The following is a 20,424-nucleotide window of genomic DNA, read 5'->3' on the forward strand; positions in this document are numbered from 1 at the left end:
CGGTCCCACTCCTATTACTGAATTTAAGACAAGGCACCCTCCCAGTATCAATTCGGCTTCTGACCATAGCATTTATACTTGGCTTTTTGACTCACTCAACCACTCTGTTTACAGGCAGGGCAAACACTATGGGGGGCCCCAATCTGCCTGTCCTTGCATTGTACACTCTCTATTCTATCCTCCAATCTGTCCCTGTGTCTCTAGGGGTCTTGTACTTGGCTAACATTCAAGTACTCCTGGTTCCCTAAACATTTATAATATGCCTCTTGGAGACCTGACTGTGGTAGAATTTCAGACACTACAGCAGACTGCAAAATTAACTTTAAGGCAAAAAGTTGGCCTGAAGGCTCTCAAACACCTAATAAAATGCAGCCATCTACCTGTAAAGCTAGGTCTTCCAAAGAATCCACTTGAAATTTTCTGGGATTAAAAAACAAACAAAAGAAAACAAATAAATAAATAAATAAAAATTAAAAAACAAACGGAAAAACCCAAAACCCACAGACTTTATTTTTATAATGAGAAAAAAAATCAGGAAATATTGTTTGCAACAGCTCCCTCATTCTTTGTTTTCTCCCTGCAAAATAAAGGCAACTTTTTAAAGGAGCACATTAAACTTTACTCACGGAAACAGAAAGCTCTGCAGCCAAGGTCTGACGCTGGACGTACCATTCTGAAAGCACTTCACCAGTACCGTCTCAAACTGAGTAGCCAGCTCCAGACTTAAAACTGGGGAAGCTGGGCCTAGAGCTCGTGATCTTAAGCACCGCACCTTCTACTCTTGCACAAAATCTAGGGTACTAAAAATACTAATAAGTCTCCTCCTATGCTTGCCAATGGATCATAGTGAGAAACTCAGAATAGGAGATATCAGGGGGCGCCTGGGTGGCGCAGTCGTTAAGCGTCTGCCTTCGGCTCAGGGCGTGATCCCGGCGTTATGGGATCGAGTCCCACATTCAGGCTCCTCCGCTAGGAGCCTGCTTCTTCCTCTCCCACTCCCCCTGCTTGTGTTCCCTCTCTCGCTGGCTATCTCTCTCTCTGTCAAATAAATAAATAAAATCTTTAAAAAAATATATATACATATATACTTAAAAAAAAAAGAATCGGAGATATCAGAAACGGGGTCGGGCTCAAATAAATGTCATATCGTCATTTCATTAATAACATCTTACTTATGTTATCAAGTAATCCTTAGGACAACACTGTGAGGTGTTACTACCAACAGCCACATGGTACAGTGAAGAACCTGAAGCTCAGAGAGGTCTAACATTATGCCCAAGGTCACACAGCTTGGAAGTGACAGAGCTGGGATTCATACTCTGGAAGCCTGGTTTCAAAGCCTTGCCCAGAATAGCTAAACTAACTATACTAAGGCCCAGGAAAGTTTGTGACCTGCTCATGAATTCATATCCTAATTCAAATCTACTGAATCCATGTGCTTCCAGGAAAAAGTATGGTGAAAAGAACACAGGCATATAGACCAGAACGTGAATTCTCCACTTATTAATTTATATCTACTTGGACAAAATTACTACACCCTTTTAAGCCTTAGTATCTTCATCTGAAATATGAAAATAATACCAAATTCATAGAGGAGTTGTAAGAATCTAAAATAAGTTTACATGAAAAGCAGTCAACAGAGAGGCTGGTACATAGCAGATGCTCAATATATGCTATTTCCTTTGTATCTATCTACCTTTCTTTTCTAAAGCCTTCTATAACTGTAGGATACTGTGTGACCCGTGTGTGACTTAAGTAAATAACGAAATTCCATTCAGTCCAGTGACAGCTTGAGTATGCCCAAGAATAGAGACAAGTTTGTAACACCTGGGTCTTACACATAGGGAAACGGGTATATAAACCCAAGTTCCACTTTCCTAAAACAAAATTCCTAACCTCATTTATTCTCCACAAAGTTCCACAGGAAAATTTTTATTTCAAAGGTAAAGTCTCAAGTTATCTTAAGACAAAGAAATATCCATGAATCAAAGCTGAAATATAAAAAGGACTATTTAAATTTGGAAATAAACTTCTGGAGAACTCATCAATATTTTGAAAGGACTGAGGTAAAATATGTCGATAACTCAGGCCCAAAGAAGACGGTAAGGAGACAGACGGAGTTAGCTGAGACTAAGACACATGTTGGAACCTTTGGTACGTGTTTCCATCTTTACAGCACAAAGAAAGAGAAATCACCTTCAGATCAGCATTATCCTCCACACTGAAGAATACTGCCTCAACGGCTGTTAACGTCTATATGCTCAAAAAAATCGGAAACCCAAGGGAGCTATTTTCAAATCTACCACTGCCACAAACTCCTCAACTGACTGACTGCTCCCTGAGTGCAAAACTATTTCCCCACCCTCCGCTCAGTCCTACAGCATCAAGCATACATTTACTCAAAGCACACGTCTGGCAAATGCTTGTTGAATTGAAATTCAACACTTAGCTTCCAACATTGTCTTTCAGAGCTCTCCTGCTTACCCAAAGGTGTAAATCAGCACTGTTTACCAATGAAGTCTAAGAGTAAAGAATACTGAATAATTCTCCAACACTGTGCAGAACACCTCCAAAAGACACAATACAAACACTACCAGAATCCAAAGTAGGGAACACCTTGCTTTTCAGAAGCTACCACCGATGACCTCAAAATTGTTTCCCATCAACTCTAAGTAAAACAACAACGACCTGCAGTCTGAAAGCACTTATGTCATTCTTATACAGCCTCTAGCTTGTAGTTTTATGGGAAAGTTGCCCCACTCTAAAGTGCATATAAACTCAGACCTGGAAGAGATCATGAAAGGTACACAATAAAGGGTTGCTGAATGAATGATACTATCAGGTAAACTAACCATGGCTAAATGCTACAGCAGAGGCATGTACAAAGTACCAGAGGAACATGGAGGGAAGGGCTACATGCGCCCAGACAAGGCAGGGGAAAGCATTCCCAAAGAAGGAGTTCAGCACCCAGTGAAAGTAGAGGACGTTTCAGGCAGAGGTAACACAAGACACAAAGGAAGAGGTACCCTGAGAGCATCCAGAAGGGAGCTGAGTATGGCCAAAGACCACAGTGTATGTGAGGAAATGGCAGAAGAATCTGGAGAAGTAAACTAGTTCAGATTATAAAGGGTCCTGAGTACTACATTAGTACTTAGACTTGTTCCTCCAGACAATGAGCTCATGTGCAGTCAGATCACATCTGTAGCTCAGAAACATGTCGTGCCAACTAGAATTAAACCGCAACTAACCACAAACCCACGAACCAAACAATGTTTGATCTTACTCCTCTTTAAAGAAAGAAAAGAACATAAGCTCTTAAGAGGACTTGGTGAGGTTCACACACATACACACTTCTGGAGGATATCCTGGGTTCAGTAAAGACCAAAATCAATTGTAGACAGCAAGCTGACAAACATCAAAAGTACGTCCCAAACCACATCAATATTTAATGAAACCAAGCTCTAAAAGGGTGAAGGGACATATCCAAGACCCCATAGTAGTCAGTGGCAGGGCTAGGACAAAATCTTAGTCCAAGGTGTCTCCTAGTTCCCCACAACTAAACAACGTTGTTGTTCCTTTCCCTTGTGCAAGGAAACTCTCTGCAAGGCAGAAGAGAGCCAAGGAGAATACACAGCAAAAGTTAAGGGTGAGATGATAAACAGCATGAATACTAGAACCAGGCTTACACTCCGCGAGCACTACATAAATTCTCACCATCGTTTATGATCATCTCTCTGAAGAATCATATAATCGCTGGTGGTTCACAGCAACCCCCACTGCAGCTTTTCATATGTGATTCGAAAGTAGGCAAAGACCAAGAGCTGTAAACATGTGGTGATGTTTCTACCTTTGGGGGGAGGGCTCTTGGAGTCCTCCATAGACAGCTTCAGCTGCTGTATGAACTCGCCGCCATACACACTTCTTTCTTGCCAGATGTTCAGCAATCTTTCTAAAGGTTTTTTACAGCCTTCATCTGCCTCTCTGCCCAGAAAAGACGAAAAGATAGATATAAGCTTAAGATTTTTTGTGTTTAATTAGGACAGACCTACTTTAAAAACAGCAACAACTGACTAAATGATTTACATATTTAAACACAGAAGGAAGAGTAAGATACACATTGTGATAAACAGATACCCAAAATTTGACCGGAAACTACATTCTTCCTGTAGTGCGTAGGGAAGACAGAGGAGTATGTTATAGAAGTAATCTGTCTTTATCTCCTTTGAAAGATGGGGCAAATAGGGCAAAAAGCCAATCACTGATTGTTGCAGGGAATTATCAAAAATTGATCATTTCAAATGTGACAACTTGCTTTTCAAGAAGACATTAATCGAAATGTAGTGCCAGACACTCTGCTGGGAATTAAAGGGGGCCAAAACCTTTAAGGGTAGGAAAAAAATGATTTAAAATAAACAAATGTTTAAAAATGGGGAATAAATTCACCACAACCCAACAATGCTAACACACCAACACCTCTACATGTTTTATAAATACAATCATACACATATACCAAGACTGATCTCAACTTAAATTAACTACTTCGTCATTATTTTCATTCACAGTCCCCACTCTCACAAAGGTGTCTAATGGGTAATCTTAGAAGACACTGAGCATAATGTAGCCCTTTGTAATTTATATCTGAGAGAAGCTACACCGTTTTCTTCCTGACATACTGTACTCTGGAAACAGTATTTCCAATGAGATAACTACAACTAGCACTCAGTGTGCAACAGCTGTTTATGGGAAAATGTCAAGACAGCAAGCAGAAGAGTGTGGGAAGACTTTCTGAAAGGAAAACAAATTCCCTCACCATCCACAGTGTTACTATGACTTGTTCAGGTTTGTAAAGATGTCTGGATGTCAATAATCTTACCCTGAATGACTTCCAGCAAGAAGGGATACCCTGCCACCTTAGTTTCTAAGCCAAGATCTTTAACAGGAACTTCAAGAAGGAAGAGGTACAAAGGAAAGTATGCCCTGACGGCACTTTTCTAAAACTTACGTTAACACTTGAGGTAACGTGAGGGGTCAGCTTCATCTGGTCAAACTGCATCATTTATGAAATATTAGTGGCAAATTTCACTGCACTGGGGTCAAAGTACTAAATCAGGGTACACACAATTTTTTTTTTTTTGGTCAAACTTTTTTTTAGTCAGAGGTGAAGGGGAAAAAAGGAAAAAAAATTTCGATGGCAGTTTATAAAACTTAAAGCTATGACTGAATTATTTGATATTGGTGATAAAAACACTTTTACTCCACTTCCAAAATATATCTAGAAACAAACTCACCTCTTCCTCTGCTGTCAAGCTGGTCCAAGCCACTATTATCTCTTGCCTGATTACTGTCTCCCTGCTTTCACCCTTACTCTCCTATAAGCTAATCTCAAGCTTTAAACATTCTGTTGCGTCAAGACAGATTATGTCACTCTTTTGCTCAAAACTTCCAATGGTTCTTCCCATTCTTCCCCAGAATAAAAGTCAAAGTTCCAATAAAGCCTACAAAGCCATTCTCAACACAGCTCATTATTACTCTGGCCTCCCCTAGCCTCTCCCTTCTTCGCTCCCCAACAGTTACCCTGGCCTTCTTGTCTTAGGACCTTTGCACTTAAAGTTTACTTTGCCTGGAACCACATTTCCTTACATGGTGGCATGGCTCAGGCACCCCTTCCTAATCTCCCTATTTAAAATTACATTCCCTACTCCCTAAAATTTTTCTCCATACAACTTAGCTTCTGATATGCTATTCAGTTTACTCATTGTTCATATTCTGTCATGTGAATGCAACTTCCACAGGAGCAGCAATTTGTCCTCTCCCCCCTACTGCTACCCATCCTAGAACAGGCACAATATTGGCCTCCTTGTAATCTTTCTTGAAAATTTTTAGTTAGATTTCGATAGGCCATACAATTAGTTACCTTTCAACAATCATCTTCCCACAACAAAGCCATTCGTATCAGACATCAGCTAAACACTCATCTATTCATTCAGTGGGGTTTATGAAATACTGTGCTTGTAATACAAAGAACAAGGCCTAGGGCCTGACCCAGCAGCCCCTTCCCTTTCTACACCCCAACCAGGGCACTCAACCATATGTAGCTTCTGCTCAGAACTTGCTCCCTCTTACGCACGTGCCTTTGCTCATGCTATCTCCTCTTCTTTGAATGGAAACCCCAAAGAAGAACAAGGTGAAGAGGGAGAAGTTGGGAGTAATGCAGGTGGCTTAAGTATATAAGGAGTATGTGGAAATAGCAGAGAATCTGGAAGGACAGAGTGGAATTAGATTACGAGGGCCCTGAACACCGTATTAAGTATGTGGCCTTTATCCTGAAGGCAATGGGAAGTCTCTGATGAGATCAAATGTATGACTTAGGAAATAAAAAATTTTAACTAGTATAATCATTTCATAACTAATCAGAACTTAACTGGCTGATAACTTTTAACATATAACCTGTTCCCTGCAAATTATCTGTTCACTTAATAGAAAGAGAAACCTATCCATGACAACAAATTCTTACCAAGGATTAGTTAAGGGGGGGGGGAATGGCTGCAGACTATTTGGGGTACAGATTCAGCCACATTACTATATGCAATGGAAACTGATACACAAACCTGTAATAACCAAAAGTCATTTTCAAAAGGCTTTTAACACTAAAGGCAAAAGCCGAAAAGGAGCTCTAGTTTAACTCGTGAATGTAATTAGCCAGGACAGGCTAATTCCTGGAGCAATAGAGCAAATCAAAGTTCCGCTGGGTAAGTTTCAAAGCTACAGATACAACAGTCAAGAAATCTTTTTACTCATGAGGTTTTGCCCTAAGTAGCTCCAATGAACCTAAGTCCCATTAGCACTTGGAACTGGGTACAACTAAAGCAATAAAATCGTTTTATAACAGACAGAACTATCTTTTCAGGTTGCACTAACTCCATTCTAAACTGAAAAATCTTTAAGTGAAAAAAACACCAAAAAAGTCCTTGCCATTAATCAATGAATAAGCAGAAAATGATAAGCAAGTATAACTTATATCAAACACAACTTAGTATGCATTTTTAATTCTAATTATAAATTCAATCACTGCAAAACTGATCTGAAAAGTATAAACTGTATTATACACACAGAATTGCTGGTTGAAGTGTCAGCTGAGGCCTTGCCAAGTTAGCTTGAGGGTCTTTTCTTCCTCTGTAGTTTTTTTTTTTTTTTAAAGATTTTATTTATTTATTTAACAGAGATAGAGACAGCCAGCGAGAGAAGGAACACAAGCAGGGGGAGTGGGAGAGGAAGAAGCAGGCTCATAGCAGAGGAGCCTGATGTGGCTCGATCCCACAACGCCGGGATCACGCCCTGAGCCGAAGGCAGACGCTTAACCGCTGTGCCACCCAGGCGCCCCTTCCTCTGTAGTTCTAACAGCACTTCCTTGGTATACCCACTATAATTTGTGTGTTTTCGTCTGATCGCATGCACAGCAGCCCTGTGATAAGCCTACTAAAGGTAGGAATTCTTTCTAAATATCCCCAGCGCCTCCAACAGAGCCTCCTGTGAAACTGGAGCAGAAATGTTCCATTGCCAATTGTGCAGAAAAGAATTAGCATAGCAAGCCTGAAACTGCCACCCTTAGAAAGGCCTGGCCCTTGGCTGGCATCTGGAAACTTGGGTTTCAGGAGTGTTCCTGCAATTTCCTAACTGATAATCAGGGTGGTTTACTGCGCCTAAACTGTTTGTGCAAACAATATAATTTATGCTGAATACCCCTTTTCTTTCTGAGAGTTGGGAATTTTGGCAGAGGGTACATGGCCAACGCCAATAAAAGCCCTGGGCACTGAGTCTCTAATGAGCTTTCCAGGTACACAACGCTTCATACATGTTGTCATAACTCAAAAATGGAGGAATTTAGTATGTTTTGTGTGACTCCACTGTGAGAGGACTCCTGGAAGCTTACACATGGTTTTCTCTGCACTACGGCCCATGCACCTTTTCCTTTGCTGATTTTGCTCTGTATCCTTTCACTGTTATCAATCACAGCCATAGGCACAACTATACAGTGAGTCTTGTGAGTCCTCCTAACAAGTCACCAAACCTGGAAGTGGCCTTGGGAATCCATGACACAATAGTAAATAAGTTTGTATATGGTGATAACTCCAAATTTATGTCTCCAGAAATTAATTTCCTACTGAGCTTCAGACTATTTCATCCACCTACCTATCTGGCATCAGCCCCTTGGAATATGCAGCCACCCTCAAACTTAGCACGGCCAAAACAAAACTCCTGACTTCCTCTACCACATCTTTTCCCAAACTTCATCTCAGCAAACAGCACGAGCAGCCATTCACTTAGTCATGTCAAAAATCTAGAAATAATCTGATTTCTCTTTTCCTTCACTACCAGTTCCCACTCAACTCCCACAAATCCTATCAGTCTTACGTGGAGAGGTGAGGCAAATCCATTCACAAAGCAAACATTTGATATCTGGAAGCTATTACTATCTTCTCACTGCTCTGAGTCCCAACCAATGTCATATCTAGCCTGTAGTAGAGTAATACCCTTCATACTCAAGTCCCTGCCCCTCCCTTGGCCTTTATAATTCATTCTCCACACCAAGCCACAGGGACCTTTTAACAGTGTGATGGACTGGGGCGCCTGGGTGGCTCAGTTGTTAAGCATCTGCCTTCGGCTCAGGGCGTGATCCCGGCGTTCTGGGATCGAGCCCCACATCAGGTTCCTCTGCTAGGAGCCTGCTTCTTCCTCTCCCACTCCCCCTGCTTGTGTTCCCTCTCTCACTGGCTGTCTCTATCTCTGTCAAATAAATAAATAAAATCTTTAAAACAAAACAACAAAAAAAACAATGTGATGGACTATATCATTCCCCTGCTTAAAACCCATCACTGATATCCCATCAGAATAAAACCCTCTCTCCCAAGGCTTACAAGATGTATGTGACTGGCACCTGCCTACCTCTCTGATCTTATACTGATGCTTTTCCCTTTGCTCAACACAACTGTTCTAACCACACTGGCCTTCAGTGTGGTAATCTGATCCTCTTCACACGTGAGGATTATTTCTACCTTTGGTTCTTTTTAATAGCTGTTTATTCCTACTTCCCATGATTACCTCAAATGTCATTTTCTTAGAGAGGCCTTCCTTAACCACACTAGAAGAGATCCCACTCCAGACTGTCATTCTATTTCATTACATCCATACTATCACCCTCTGAAAGTATCTTGCTCGTCTATTTGTCTTTCTTTTTTTTTTTAAAGATTTTGTTTATTTATTCGACAGAGATAGAGACAGCCAGCAAGAGAGGGAACACAAGCAGGGGGAGTGGGAGAGGAAGAAGCAGGCTCATAGCGGAGAAGGCTGATGTGGGGCTCGATCCCAGAACACCGGGATCACGCCCTGAGCCAAAGGCAGATGCTTAACCGCTGTGCCACCCAGGCGCCCCTCATCTATTTGTCTTTGCCTGCCTTGTTCACTGCTGCTCCTCTGCTGTCTGCATCAGTACTTGGCACATAGAAGGCACTCAAATATATGTTGAATGAAAAACAAAGTGCACTGCTATCCCCAAACTCAGAAGAAAAGAAGAAGGCATTTGTGTGGGGAAAAAAGTCCAAAGTCTAGTTAATTAAACTGCTATTCAAATTAAATCTAACCTATGAACTTGGTGGCTTCCTCTGACTTGAGAGATTTGTTTGGAGTTTTTTTGGGGAGGGGGATGAGGGAGGAGGTAGGAAATTACCATAAAAAGATTCCTAATCAATTCTGGTCAATATTAATGGGTCCACTATCCTTATTCATCAACTGGGCACAGAAAACCACACAGAGTACTTCTTATTATGGATAAGGTACATAAGGATTGAAGTGGAGTAGCAGACTTTTCTGTTCTAACAATGGTGGGAGGTAAGGGCTTGGAAACACAAGGATCCCGAATCTAACACCCAAAAGGGACCTTAAAAGAACAAGAAGAATGGAAAAAAAGGGGGGGGGAGGCGGAATTAGAGCTTTTTTTTTTTTTTTTCATTGAAAAGGACCAGGTTTTCTTTCCCCTTAATGCCACTGAATCTGCCAAGACATTTTTACAGAGCCTCCTGGATAGGCTTTAAGATGTTAAACCAAGTAGAAAAGGTATTTTCAATCCCAGTATTGCCCATTCTCCTTTTCCTACTCCTTTCTACGTACCCTTTCCTGGTTTGGAGGGCAGTTAACGATTATTGTTCAATTTTTAAATAAAAACGTTATGTGTGCTATCCCTATAGGAAATTATTTTAGTCAATTTCCTATACCCTAATTAATTCATTCAACAAGTATTTACTGAATCCTTACTATGCCAGGGCAGACCACAGTGTTGCCCAACTCCTGAGACACCAATCACATCAAGGCTACATAAACGGTATTCCCTAAAGCTATGTAAGCTGACAGCTCTGTGCCTGACACTTTACTAGGTGCCCGGGATACAGTGAAGAACAAAAAGGAAATGGTCCTTCTCTTCACAAAGTTTAGAATTTAGCATATTTCCATAACTGAGCAAAGACTGGGGACCAAGCACTGTACTATGTGGTTTCAAACAGACTGGTGTACTTCCACCCTACAACAACTTCAGTTAGGAAACTTGTAACTAAAGCGTTAGTAAAAGCTAAGTAACGTGTCCAAGGTCACTGGGACACTGCTGGAGGCAGAGCTACAATCTAAGAAACTGAACTACATCTCCTCAAAACAAGAAAATGCCTGGTTCCGATTTGAGACAGCTATTCTAGCAGTCTGTTCTAAGCTTACTCTGCTATAAGGATTCAGGATTGTTTCAAGATCATAATACATTCTGCTTCTTCAGTGTCCATGTTCATCAAAAGTAAGGGCCAGCTACATAGGTGACAAACAAAAATCTTTCTCATCTCTAGAAAACTAGATATCATTTCTTTCTTTTGGATTTTTCATTTTATTCCTTCAAACTTCTTAAATCTTTCATGGAATGCCGGACTCATTTACACATTTGAGGCCTTTCACTTATACTTTAGATCTTAGAACAATTTTGTTTAACCAACTGGTCTCCTTTTCTTGCCCTTCCCACTTTCCTCTTGCAAAGATGTTTCTTATATGTTTACTAAATAATATTCTAGTGAAAAATAGGGTTTTTTTGCTCGTCCTGGGCAACTAATTTGTATTTACAAAAAAGCAGTTTGTTTTTAAATAAATAAAAATGATTTCTAGAAGTTTTAATCAAATGAATTTCCTGTAATATTAGCTACATGTGTGCTTTGTGCTCTAGTCTTCTTGTTCACAAAACACAACAGTGGCAGAGATTTAATATGATATAGCCTAAGTATCTACTTTCCACACTGATAATTATTATCTTTGCAGTTATAATGACCACTATTTTTAGTAAACGAGACATCTAGAAGGAAAGAAGTAAAAATGAAGGCATAACCAACTAATACCCTGCTATTAAGATTTTGTTACTGGAATGTTTCTTGGTACTACTTAGCTTTGTTTTCTGACCATAAACTAATGAGAAAACTCAGCCAAACCAAGGAAAACACCATATTCAAGAAATGAATTCAATAAATGAATAGATCTAGGGGAAAAGATGTTCTACAAGTGCTAGAATCAATCCCTTCAATGCATCAAAATGTTTACACATCTGAGACGGTTCTTAAGGGCCCAGCAAAACATAAAACTGTAGTTTGGCCTCTACAACACCCTGTAAAGCACACCCCTGTAAAATATGAAGTTGTCAATTTGCAAAGGTTCTCCCAGAGAAGGAAAGAATAAGGAGGAAAGCGTAATGCATTTAAATAGCAAACCAAACCAAACAAAAAAACCAGAAAACATACCTGGCAACATGAGAAAAAGCATCCACAAGGACAGATTCAAATTCTCTAGTGAATTCAGGTCCTTTCCTTTTACTGTTTTGGATGACATCATTGGCTAAGTACAGAAAAGTAAGCTTTCTATTTGATTTGGCTGGAAAAGAGAAAAAAAGATAATTTAATTTACACCAAGGAAATTCTCAATCCACAATTCTTCTGCCCTAAGCTACTCCTAAAGGATATTAAGACAAGCATTATTTACTTGAGATCAGGGTTCCTTTATGTTTGAAACAACAACTTAACTTATTGATATCACTAAGAAAACAGGTTTGAGAATACAAGTTTGAAAAACTAAACAAAATAAGAATGGGCCATCTTCATTTCTGTGATATTTCAACCAGAAAAATTGATGGTAAAAAGAACGATAATCCCAAGAAAATACCTAAAGGATAAGCACTCAATATCCTCAAGAAGACATTTTAAAACCAAGGTTCTCATTTGTTCTGTTGCAAAGAGGAGCATTTTTAATTCATTATTAATTACCAAATACTGCAGAATGAAAAAACTGAGCCAGGTTTCAATTTTAAAATAGATTATTGTAATTTATGCTCCTGTACTGAGATTTCTCTTTGAACACTCCAATAACAATCATCATCAGTCAATGGTATCAAGTTTACAATCCAGAGAAATCTCTAAATGCATCAATGGATATTTATCTCAAATATAAATATATATTAACGCTACATTATTATTGAAAATATAAAGATGTCTGAATTCTGGATATGCAAAATTATGGCTCCCACAAAAACCATAACTCTTCTCTCTTATACATACTAAATGTAGCATTTTCTATGACTCTATATGGCATCATATATTAAACCATAAAAACCTCACGCACTATGTCTGAGTTACAGGTGCTGGGGGAACATTACTGAATTTCCTGGCTTCTACGCACATAACTTCTCAACTGTAAAGTTACATCACTATCATTTTTGGTCCCAGTTTTCTTTTAAAAGAAATAAATAAGAATACAATCAGACAGTCCAAAACACTAAGTTTTCTCCAATGCTAAAATACCTGAAAAACTCAAGGCAAGCCTTATTATCAACCTTTACATACCCGAAAAGCTAGTCCTTACTCTATTCCTCTCAGAAACCACTTGTTTCTTTTGAAATGCACACAGCATGTATAAATTCTGATACAGCAGGCATAAGATGTGACATTTTTAAAGGTAGCTACAGAAGAATAACCCAAGTTAAAAACAAGATTTTACAAGCATGTAATAGTTTAAAATGACGACTTAAAGTATTCGTAAAATTAAATATGGATATCCTAAGTTGTATTAACCTTTTGGTAATAACCTAGTTTACATGGCTAAATTATGATAATATTTAATCTTTAACTATTCTAATTATTATTCAAAACCATATCAAAAGTGTCAATAGTTACAATATTCTACTGTTGCTACAAAGGTATCATTATGGCAAAGGCTTTTCTTTTTTTAAAGCAAACCTTGTTCTGGGTTGTTTCAACAAGTAAAACTACCAGGTCTTTAATGCCATGAGTTAGTGGATTCAAAAGTACAACAGAACTTCAAGAAAGGAAATATGACTAAGTGAAACTTTACAAATGCCATATATTTTATGTTAAAAAACCCAGAATTCATTGTATAAAATGTCAATGTGGACAATTAAGACATGAAACATTTTTCAGTGCTGCAAACATGACAGCCAAGAGGCAAGAGAGCCAAAGTTTTCACTATTTACAATGCCAATTAATTTTCACCATCCTCAAATTTTGCAATGGGGATTTATTTAGGGTCAAATTTTATCCCTCTACATCCAGCATCCTGAAGCCAACATAAGTACCACGTGTGTAAAGGTGATATGACAAAGCCCAGAGCACTTGAATACTCACACCCTCTACTCTAGTCCCAGGTGACAACTCACTTATTCAGATGTCTTTCCAATACGACATAATAGATCCTTTCACCCCCTACTTATGCTCATGCCAAATGGGATGGAATAGTTATTAGGCAAAATTTATACAACTGGTTGACCAAAAAATTCAACTTGTTTAGCTGGTTTTGACATCTAAAAAAGTTGGGGGAAAAAAAATAAAAGCCTATTTATCTGCATTCAGGCCAAAATAGAAAAGCATTACTGAAAAATATTCATCTAAGAGCATTTTACATGAAAATTCTCCATAAAGAAGGGAAGTTCTACCTAGGACAGAGTCCAAAGGGATAAGTTAAGAATTATTCCTAGAAAGTTGAAAGACAATAACCCACCAAGAATAAAAGTAGTATTTAACCAAAAAATAATGATAACAATTTCTTTAAATCCTCTAAATATTTTGAAGGCGACTCAGAGATAGTCTATAAACCTCTTAGGGAAAATGACTTGACCATAGGTAGAAATGTCCATTTTAAAGACTCAGGGTGGGCCAGAATCTAAGGCGCTAGTCAATTTGAACATAAGGGCACAAAATCTTTTTCCACTTCAGTGTGGGCACATTCTCAATTCATGAAGGAAGCCTGGGTATTAGGAAGCTGTATCCTGATGCCTGGAAGAACACGCTCCACCTTGGCACTATCCAATATGGTAGCCACTAGCCACATATGGCTATTGAACACTTGAATTGTAACTAGCACAATTATTTAAAACTATAGTTCCTTAGTCACACATTTCAAGTGCTCAACAGCCACATGTGGCAAGGACTACCTTGTTGGGCGTTATGGATATGAAACATTTCACAGAAAGTTGTATTAGGTAGTGCTGTTTGGATCCTCTGCTCAACCATGAAATGACGTTGGAGACGTCCTAACCTATTTTTAAACTGTGTTAAAAGGCACCATGCTAAACGCTATGGGCGTTACAAAGAAACAAGACCTAGTCCCTCCCTCAGAACACAAATCTGGTGAAAAAGACAGAAGTAGGAAGAATGAAATAAATGCTAAATTAGTGTGGGATGGGGTGGGATATAGTGACTAATTCTAATCAACAAAAGGGCTATGGGTTTGGTTGGAGTCAGATGATCACCTTCACTTATTAAAGGGTACTGAGGCACTGGGTACTTGAAAGCACAAATTTTGGCATCAGAGGGCGCTGGGCTGATGCTCCAGCTATATGCTCCTAAACAAAGCACTTAATCTCTCCGTATCTTTACATTCTCATCTATAAAATGGGAGATAATAATGCTGGTCTCCTTAAAACATAAGTTCCATGAAATTAGGATCATATGAAATTAGGGTTAAAGGAGCTTCACGGATGAATGCACTCTCTAAATTATTATTTTCCATAACTCAAATAGAGTACAAGGAGGAGGATCTGGGGGCTCCAGGCTCTATCCCCCAACTGCCCAAAGGGGACCCCTATCTCAGAACAGCACATATTTGTGGAGCAGGGAATCTCTGCTAGAAGGCTATAACCGGGTCTCCTGAACGAATCTTGGATTTTGGTATCTGATGTAGTCTAGCCTGATGTAGTCTAGCCTCACCAGTTCTAAGGCATTGAAAACACCACTTAACCACTTAGGTGGGATCTCCAGCTCACAGATAGTGGAAAACACATGTAAAGTTACTTCCTATACCAAACAGGGCCTACTACACAGAGGCTCCCCAAAGGGACTCTAAGCTCCATTTCCTCAGCTTTCTGCTATGGAATCATTAGAGTAACAGCTGTGAAGGCGCCTACCCTTCCCCACCAGACTGTAAGCAACTTGAAGGCAAAGACCATGCCTCACATTGAGTAGTCAGTAGCCCCATTTCACCATTATTTATGAAATGCCTATACTGTGCTTGACACCGTACTAGATGTTCATTTGGATTATCCTGTTTACTCCTTACCACAGCAAGTTGTTTGAGCCTCATTTTTCCTCATCTGCAAAGTTCCTACTCCAGAGAACTCTGAGAATTTAAAAAATGACAATGTATGTAAAGATATCAGTACTGCACCTGGCACATAATTAAAGGCACAGTAAATACCAGTTTTCATCACCTCCATTTTATAGGTAAGGAAACTGAGGGTCAGAGAGGGTAGGCTGCTGAGGTCAGTGAATGGCAAACCTAGGCTTAAATTCCAAGCAGACCGCCTCTGGAGTCAACATGTTATCAAGCATCCAACCCAGTGCCTGGCACATAACAGGCTGAGCTCAATGAATGCCTGTCAGATCCTGAGCAGGGTCTAGAATCAAGGAAAGATGCATGAGAAGAGAAGCCTGAGTGGTAAGGTCTAGGTAGTGTGGCCCCTTAACAGGTCCATAATGGGGGTAACACTACCCACTTCACAGAGCCGTTCTGAGGACTAAGTGCTAGGATATTCGTAAAGGTCTTAGCGTAGTGACTGGCACAGAATAAAGGCTCTGTAAGTGGCGACCATCCTTGTCCTTGTTTTATAGATGATAAAACAGAAGCAAAGAGAGATGAAGAAACTAGCCCAATATCACTCAGCTAATAAGTGGCTAAGCCAGGACTCGATCTAGGCAGTCTTACTCCAGAGTCCTCTGGTTCTTACTCCAAATGCCCAGCAAAGCGCCCGGCACACGACAGCCTAGGGCCAATGCCCTCTACAAGGCTGTCGAGATAACAATAGTCACAAGTGTCAGGAGTACTCCGCGGGGAAAAGGGCTGGATGAACTTGGAGTCTGGGAACCTCAGGCAAGCATCTTAAACCTTCCCGGGCCTCAGTTTCCTTCTCCGAGAAATTGGGTAACGCTGTCTTCAACCTCAGAAGCCCAATGAGAGGATTGGAAAGCAAGCCTCAACTAAGAAGCTAGAGGAGCCTCGGGAGTGGGCTGGGGAGAGGTCAATCCGGGGGAGGGCCCAGGGGGATGCACAGGGGGTGTTTACCTTTGCGGAGCTCGCGGTGCCACACAGAGACGATGGGTCCCGCGTGCTTGCGGTGGTGGATGAGCCACAGGGACAGGGTCTGCACGCTCTGTTGAGAGTTGCTCAGCTCCGAGAGCTTCTTCTCCAACGCCGATTCGGAGAAGGAGGACATGGTGGCGGCGGTGGGGCCCTGCAGGGAGCGGCCTGGGCCGCCCAGTGCGGCGGGAAGAGCGACCGCACGAGGCCGGGGCCTCACCTGACTGCCTGCGGGTCTCTTTACTGACTGACAGACCGCCAGGAGGGTAAGGAGGGGGAGGGGATGGGTCTCCGCAGTAACAGCCGCCCGCGCCGCCGCCACAAGATGGCCACCGACCTCTCACCCCGCCGCGAGCAGGGTCAAAGGGCAAGGGCCGGAGAAGCAGGGCACCAGGAGGTGTCAGAACTACAGAAAAATGCCCTTTCAGTGGCGGCGGCCTCCCTGAACCTCGCTCACGGTACTTCGAAAGCGACAGACAGGGAGGAAAGCGCAGTTCGGCGGCCGCCGGAAGGCGCTTTGACCGCTCGCGCCCGCACGCAGGCGCAGTGAGGCTCACCGGGATCCCTTTCTCCCGCTCGGGCAGAACCTTTCTGGCGCCGTGTGGCGCGCTAGTTACACGTCACTACCGGCAGGGCGGAGGAGGCGGGAGAGTGAGGGAAAGGCTGGAAGACGAGGTAAGGGAAGAGTGGCGGGAGTAAGAGGGAACCGAGCAACCGGGAGCCCTTAGAGGGGAATCCCGAGGGGACACTGATGCTGAGTGATCGGGGGGGGGGCTTTCTCCCTCATCTGGCAGGCCTCAGGCCGCACGTTTCTCCGTACACGTCCTGCTCTCTGGCTGTCCCCCACCAAAAGCTTCCTTTTGGTAAGCCACCCACGTGCACTTTTCATGCTTTGGCTCTGGCTGTTCTTTTTCCAAAGGTGACGCCTCCCCTCCTTCTCACCTGGTGTGCTCCCACTCAACTTCCAGGACCACCCTTTAATGTCCTGTTCTGACGTTTAGTCTGTGACAGCACCGCCATAAAACACACCGTTGTGCCCTTAATTTTGTTGCTTCGTTCAGGGAATTACATGTTGCCCTTGACCTCTGGGGGGGGGGTCTATTTGTTTCTGAGCTTTAAGCAATGTTAACTTTTTTGAGGGTAGGGACAGGGAAGTCAATGGGTTCCATTGACCTCCTTTAAAACACTATTTGAGACTGTGACCTCTTTACCTATTTTTAAAAAGTTTTATATTCCAGTTACCACATCATTAGAGAAATTTGTCTTTCCAACTGCTGTGGGGTTGGTAGTAGGGAGTTAGGTTATTGTAGACATAACAGTTTTAAAATTTCCTGATTATCGCGGAACTTAACCAGTTATGAGCAAACTCCAGAGACATTCTTCTAGTTGATGACTGTTGTTTCTCTCACTGCGCCATATTGTAGTTCTTTGCTTAGATGCCTTCACTCCTCTTTCAGACTAGAATCATCATAATCATCATAATCGTAGCCAACATAGTGAGCAATTGCTATGGGCTAGACGTTTTCACATAGTAACGCATTTAATCTTCATGACAAAGCTGTAAGGTAGTTATTATGTTGTTCTCATTTGGCAAATGAGGAAACGGTACAGAGAGGTTAGGCAACCTACCCAAGATCACATAACTAAGATTGGAGGGAAAGACTGCATCTTACCTATTTTTCTCATCCCACCACCTTATTCATAGCTGAAATGCCCTAAAATTACACGGTCATTATCTAGTCATAATTGTAACCTAGGGCCTTTGAGTCCAAATCTAGACCATGTTTCTATGTTAAGTAGCCCTGTCATATACTGACCACTTACACCAAGTCACTTTGTATTAAGCACATTACATGCTTTGTTTTATTTAATCCTTACAACAGTTTTGTGGGATGAGGATTATTATCACTATTTGAAAGATGAGAAAATGTAAAACATGGGTGAGGAATCTGTCCACTTTCACTTGGACATAGAAAATGACAGAGCTAGGAGTCAAATCAAGGTTATTTGATGTCTGATTCCAAAGTCTTCACTCCTGAGCCACTGATTCATTCTTCCATCAAATAACTTTGAGCACTATGTCTCAGGCACTATTTTAAGGGGCACCTGGGTGGCGCAGTCGTTAAGCATCTGCCTTCGGCTCAGGGCGTGATCCCAGTGTTCTGGGATCAAGCCCCACATCAGGCTTCTCCGCTGGGAGCCTGCTTCTTCCTCTCCCACTCCCCCTGCTTGTGTTCCCTCTCTTGCTGGCTGTCTCTCTCCGTCAAATAAATAAATAAAATCTTTTAAAAAAAGAAAAAAAGCACTATTTTAAGCAAAAAGAATCTATGTCCCCAGAAGCTTAAATTCTACAAGAGGAGATAGATTTAAAAAACATGCGAGTATAAAACAAGTCAGAAAATGATCACTACCTTGAATAAAAGTCAAGGAGGGTAAGGAGGCTGAGGAATGCATTTGTGGGAGGATAGGAGTCTATTATACATGCTGGTCAGAAAAGGCCTCACTGATAGGGTGACATTTCATCAGAGCCCTGAAAGAAATGAGAGAGCAAGCCTTATGCTGTATGATGGAATGTTGTTCCAGGCAGAGGGAAACCATGTGCAGTTGTTAAACCATTGTTGGCATTTTTGAGGAACAGCAAGAAGGATGGTAAGGCTGGAGTGATATGAACCAGAAGGCTGGAAATGAGCTCAGAAAAGTAGCCAGGGACCACATGACATGGACCATATCACGTGGGGACTTCTAAGCAATAGGAAGAATTTAGGATAATACTCTGAATGAAATGAGAGTTAACTGACTGCTTTTGAGCAAAAGAGGAGCGTTGTGGCTGTTAAGCAGAGAATTGCAAGGCTGCAAGGGTGGAAGCAGGAAGAGCAGTTGAGCAGCTGTTGTAATAACCCAGGTGAAAGGATGACTCAGACCAGGGTGGAGGTGGTGGGAGAGGTAGGATTCCAGGGATAGGAATCTGGGAAGATTCTGTCTTTTTTTTTTTTTTAAGATTTTATTTATTTATTCGACAGAGATAGAGACAGCCAGCGAGAGAGGGAACACAAGCCAGGGGGAGTGGGAGAGGAAGAAGCAGGCTCATAGCGGAGGAGCCTGATGTGGGGCTCGATCCCACAACGCCAGGATCATGCCCTGAGCCAAAGGCAGACACTTAACCGCTGTGCCACCCAGGCGCCCCGAGATTCTGTCTTTTAGAGGTAGAACAAGACTTGTTGACAAATTAGATATGAGATGTAAAACAAAGATGAGTCTATGTGGCCCCAAAGGTTTTAGCCTAAGCAACTATAAAAATGGAAGTTTGTATTTACTGAATTGCAGAAAGAGCTGGTTTGGGGAGTAAAAGCAGGAGTTTAGATTTGTACATGTCCAGATGGAAATGCCTATCCAGGTAGAGGCTTCTCAGGAAATGCCTATCCAGGTAGAGGCAGTTGGATTTATGAGTCTGGAGTTCAAGGAAGAGATCTGATAGAGACAGAGATATAAATGTGGGAGTCATAAGGGGGAATAAGTGTAGAAGAAAGGTTGGGGCACCTGAGTGGCTCAGTCAGTTCAGGCTCAGGTCATGATTCCAAGGCCCTGGGATCTAGCCGCCAACCCCACCACCACGTAGGGCTTCCTTCTCAGCAGGGAGCCTGCTTCTCTCCCTCTGCCCGTCCTCTCTGCTTGCGCACGTGTTCTCTCTCTCTCTCTCAAATAAATAAACAGAAAGAAAGAAGAGAGGCCCAGTGACTGAGTCCTCAAAGACTTCAACATTTAGAAATCTGA

The 20,424-nt window shown here is 41.5% G+C and overlaps 2 protein-coding genes across 6 annotated transcripts in view; one reads left to right on the forward strand and one right to left on the reverse strand.

Moving 5' to 3' along the window:
- Window positions 1–17,173, reverse strand: part of RPRD1B (regulation of nuclear pre-mRNA domain containing 1B) — a 50,613-nt gene extending 33,440 nt beyond the window's left edge. The window contains 3 exon segments of the mRNA XM_002915149.4: window positions 3,848–3,981; window positions 11,814–11,943; window positions 16,639–17,173. Coding sequence (XP_002915195.1) covers window positions 3,848–3,981; window positions 11,814–11,943; window positions 16,639–16,789 — 415 coding nt within the window. The 5' untranslated portion in view covers window positions 16,790–17,173.
- Window positions 17,174–17,255: 82 nt separating this feature from the next.
- The window catches only part of TTI1 (TELO2 interacting protein 1), a 43,067-nt gene continuing 39,898 nt past the window's right edge, over window positions 17,256–20,424 (forward strand). For 2 of the 5 annotated variants that reach the window (XR_004619928.1, XM_034641846.1), the window contains exon 1: window positions 17,263–17,328. The gene's annotated coding sequence lies outside the window, so the exon portion shown is untranslated. Of the gene's footprint in view, window positions 17,329–17,359; window positions 17,517–20,424 lie in introns of those variants that run through there. The other 3 variants (XM_019795169.2, XM_002915150.4, XM_034641845.1) reach the window with 3 other exon arrangements.

Source organism: Ailuropoda melanoleuca, chromosome 13 (genome assembly GCF_002007445.2).
Source record: "Ailuropoda melanoleuca isolate Jingjing chromosome 13, ASM200744v2, whole genome shotgun sequence".
Taxonomy (NCBI): domain Eukaryota; kingdom Metazoa; phylum Chordata; class Mammalia; order Carnivora; family Ursidae; genus Ailuropoda; species Ailuropoda melanoleuca.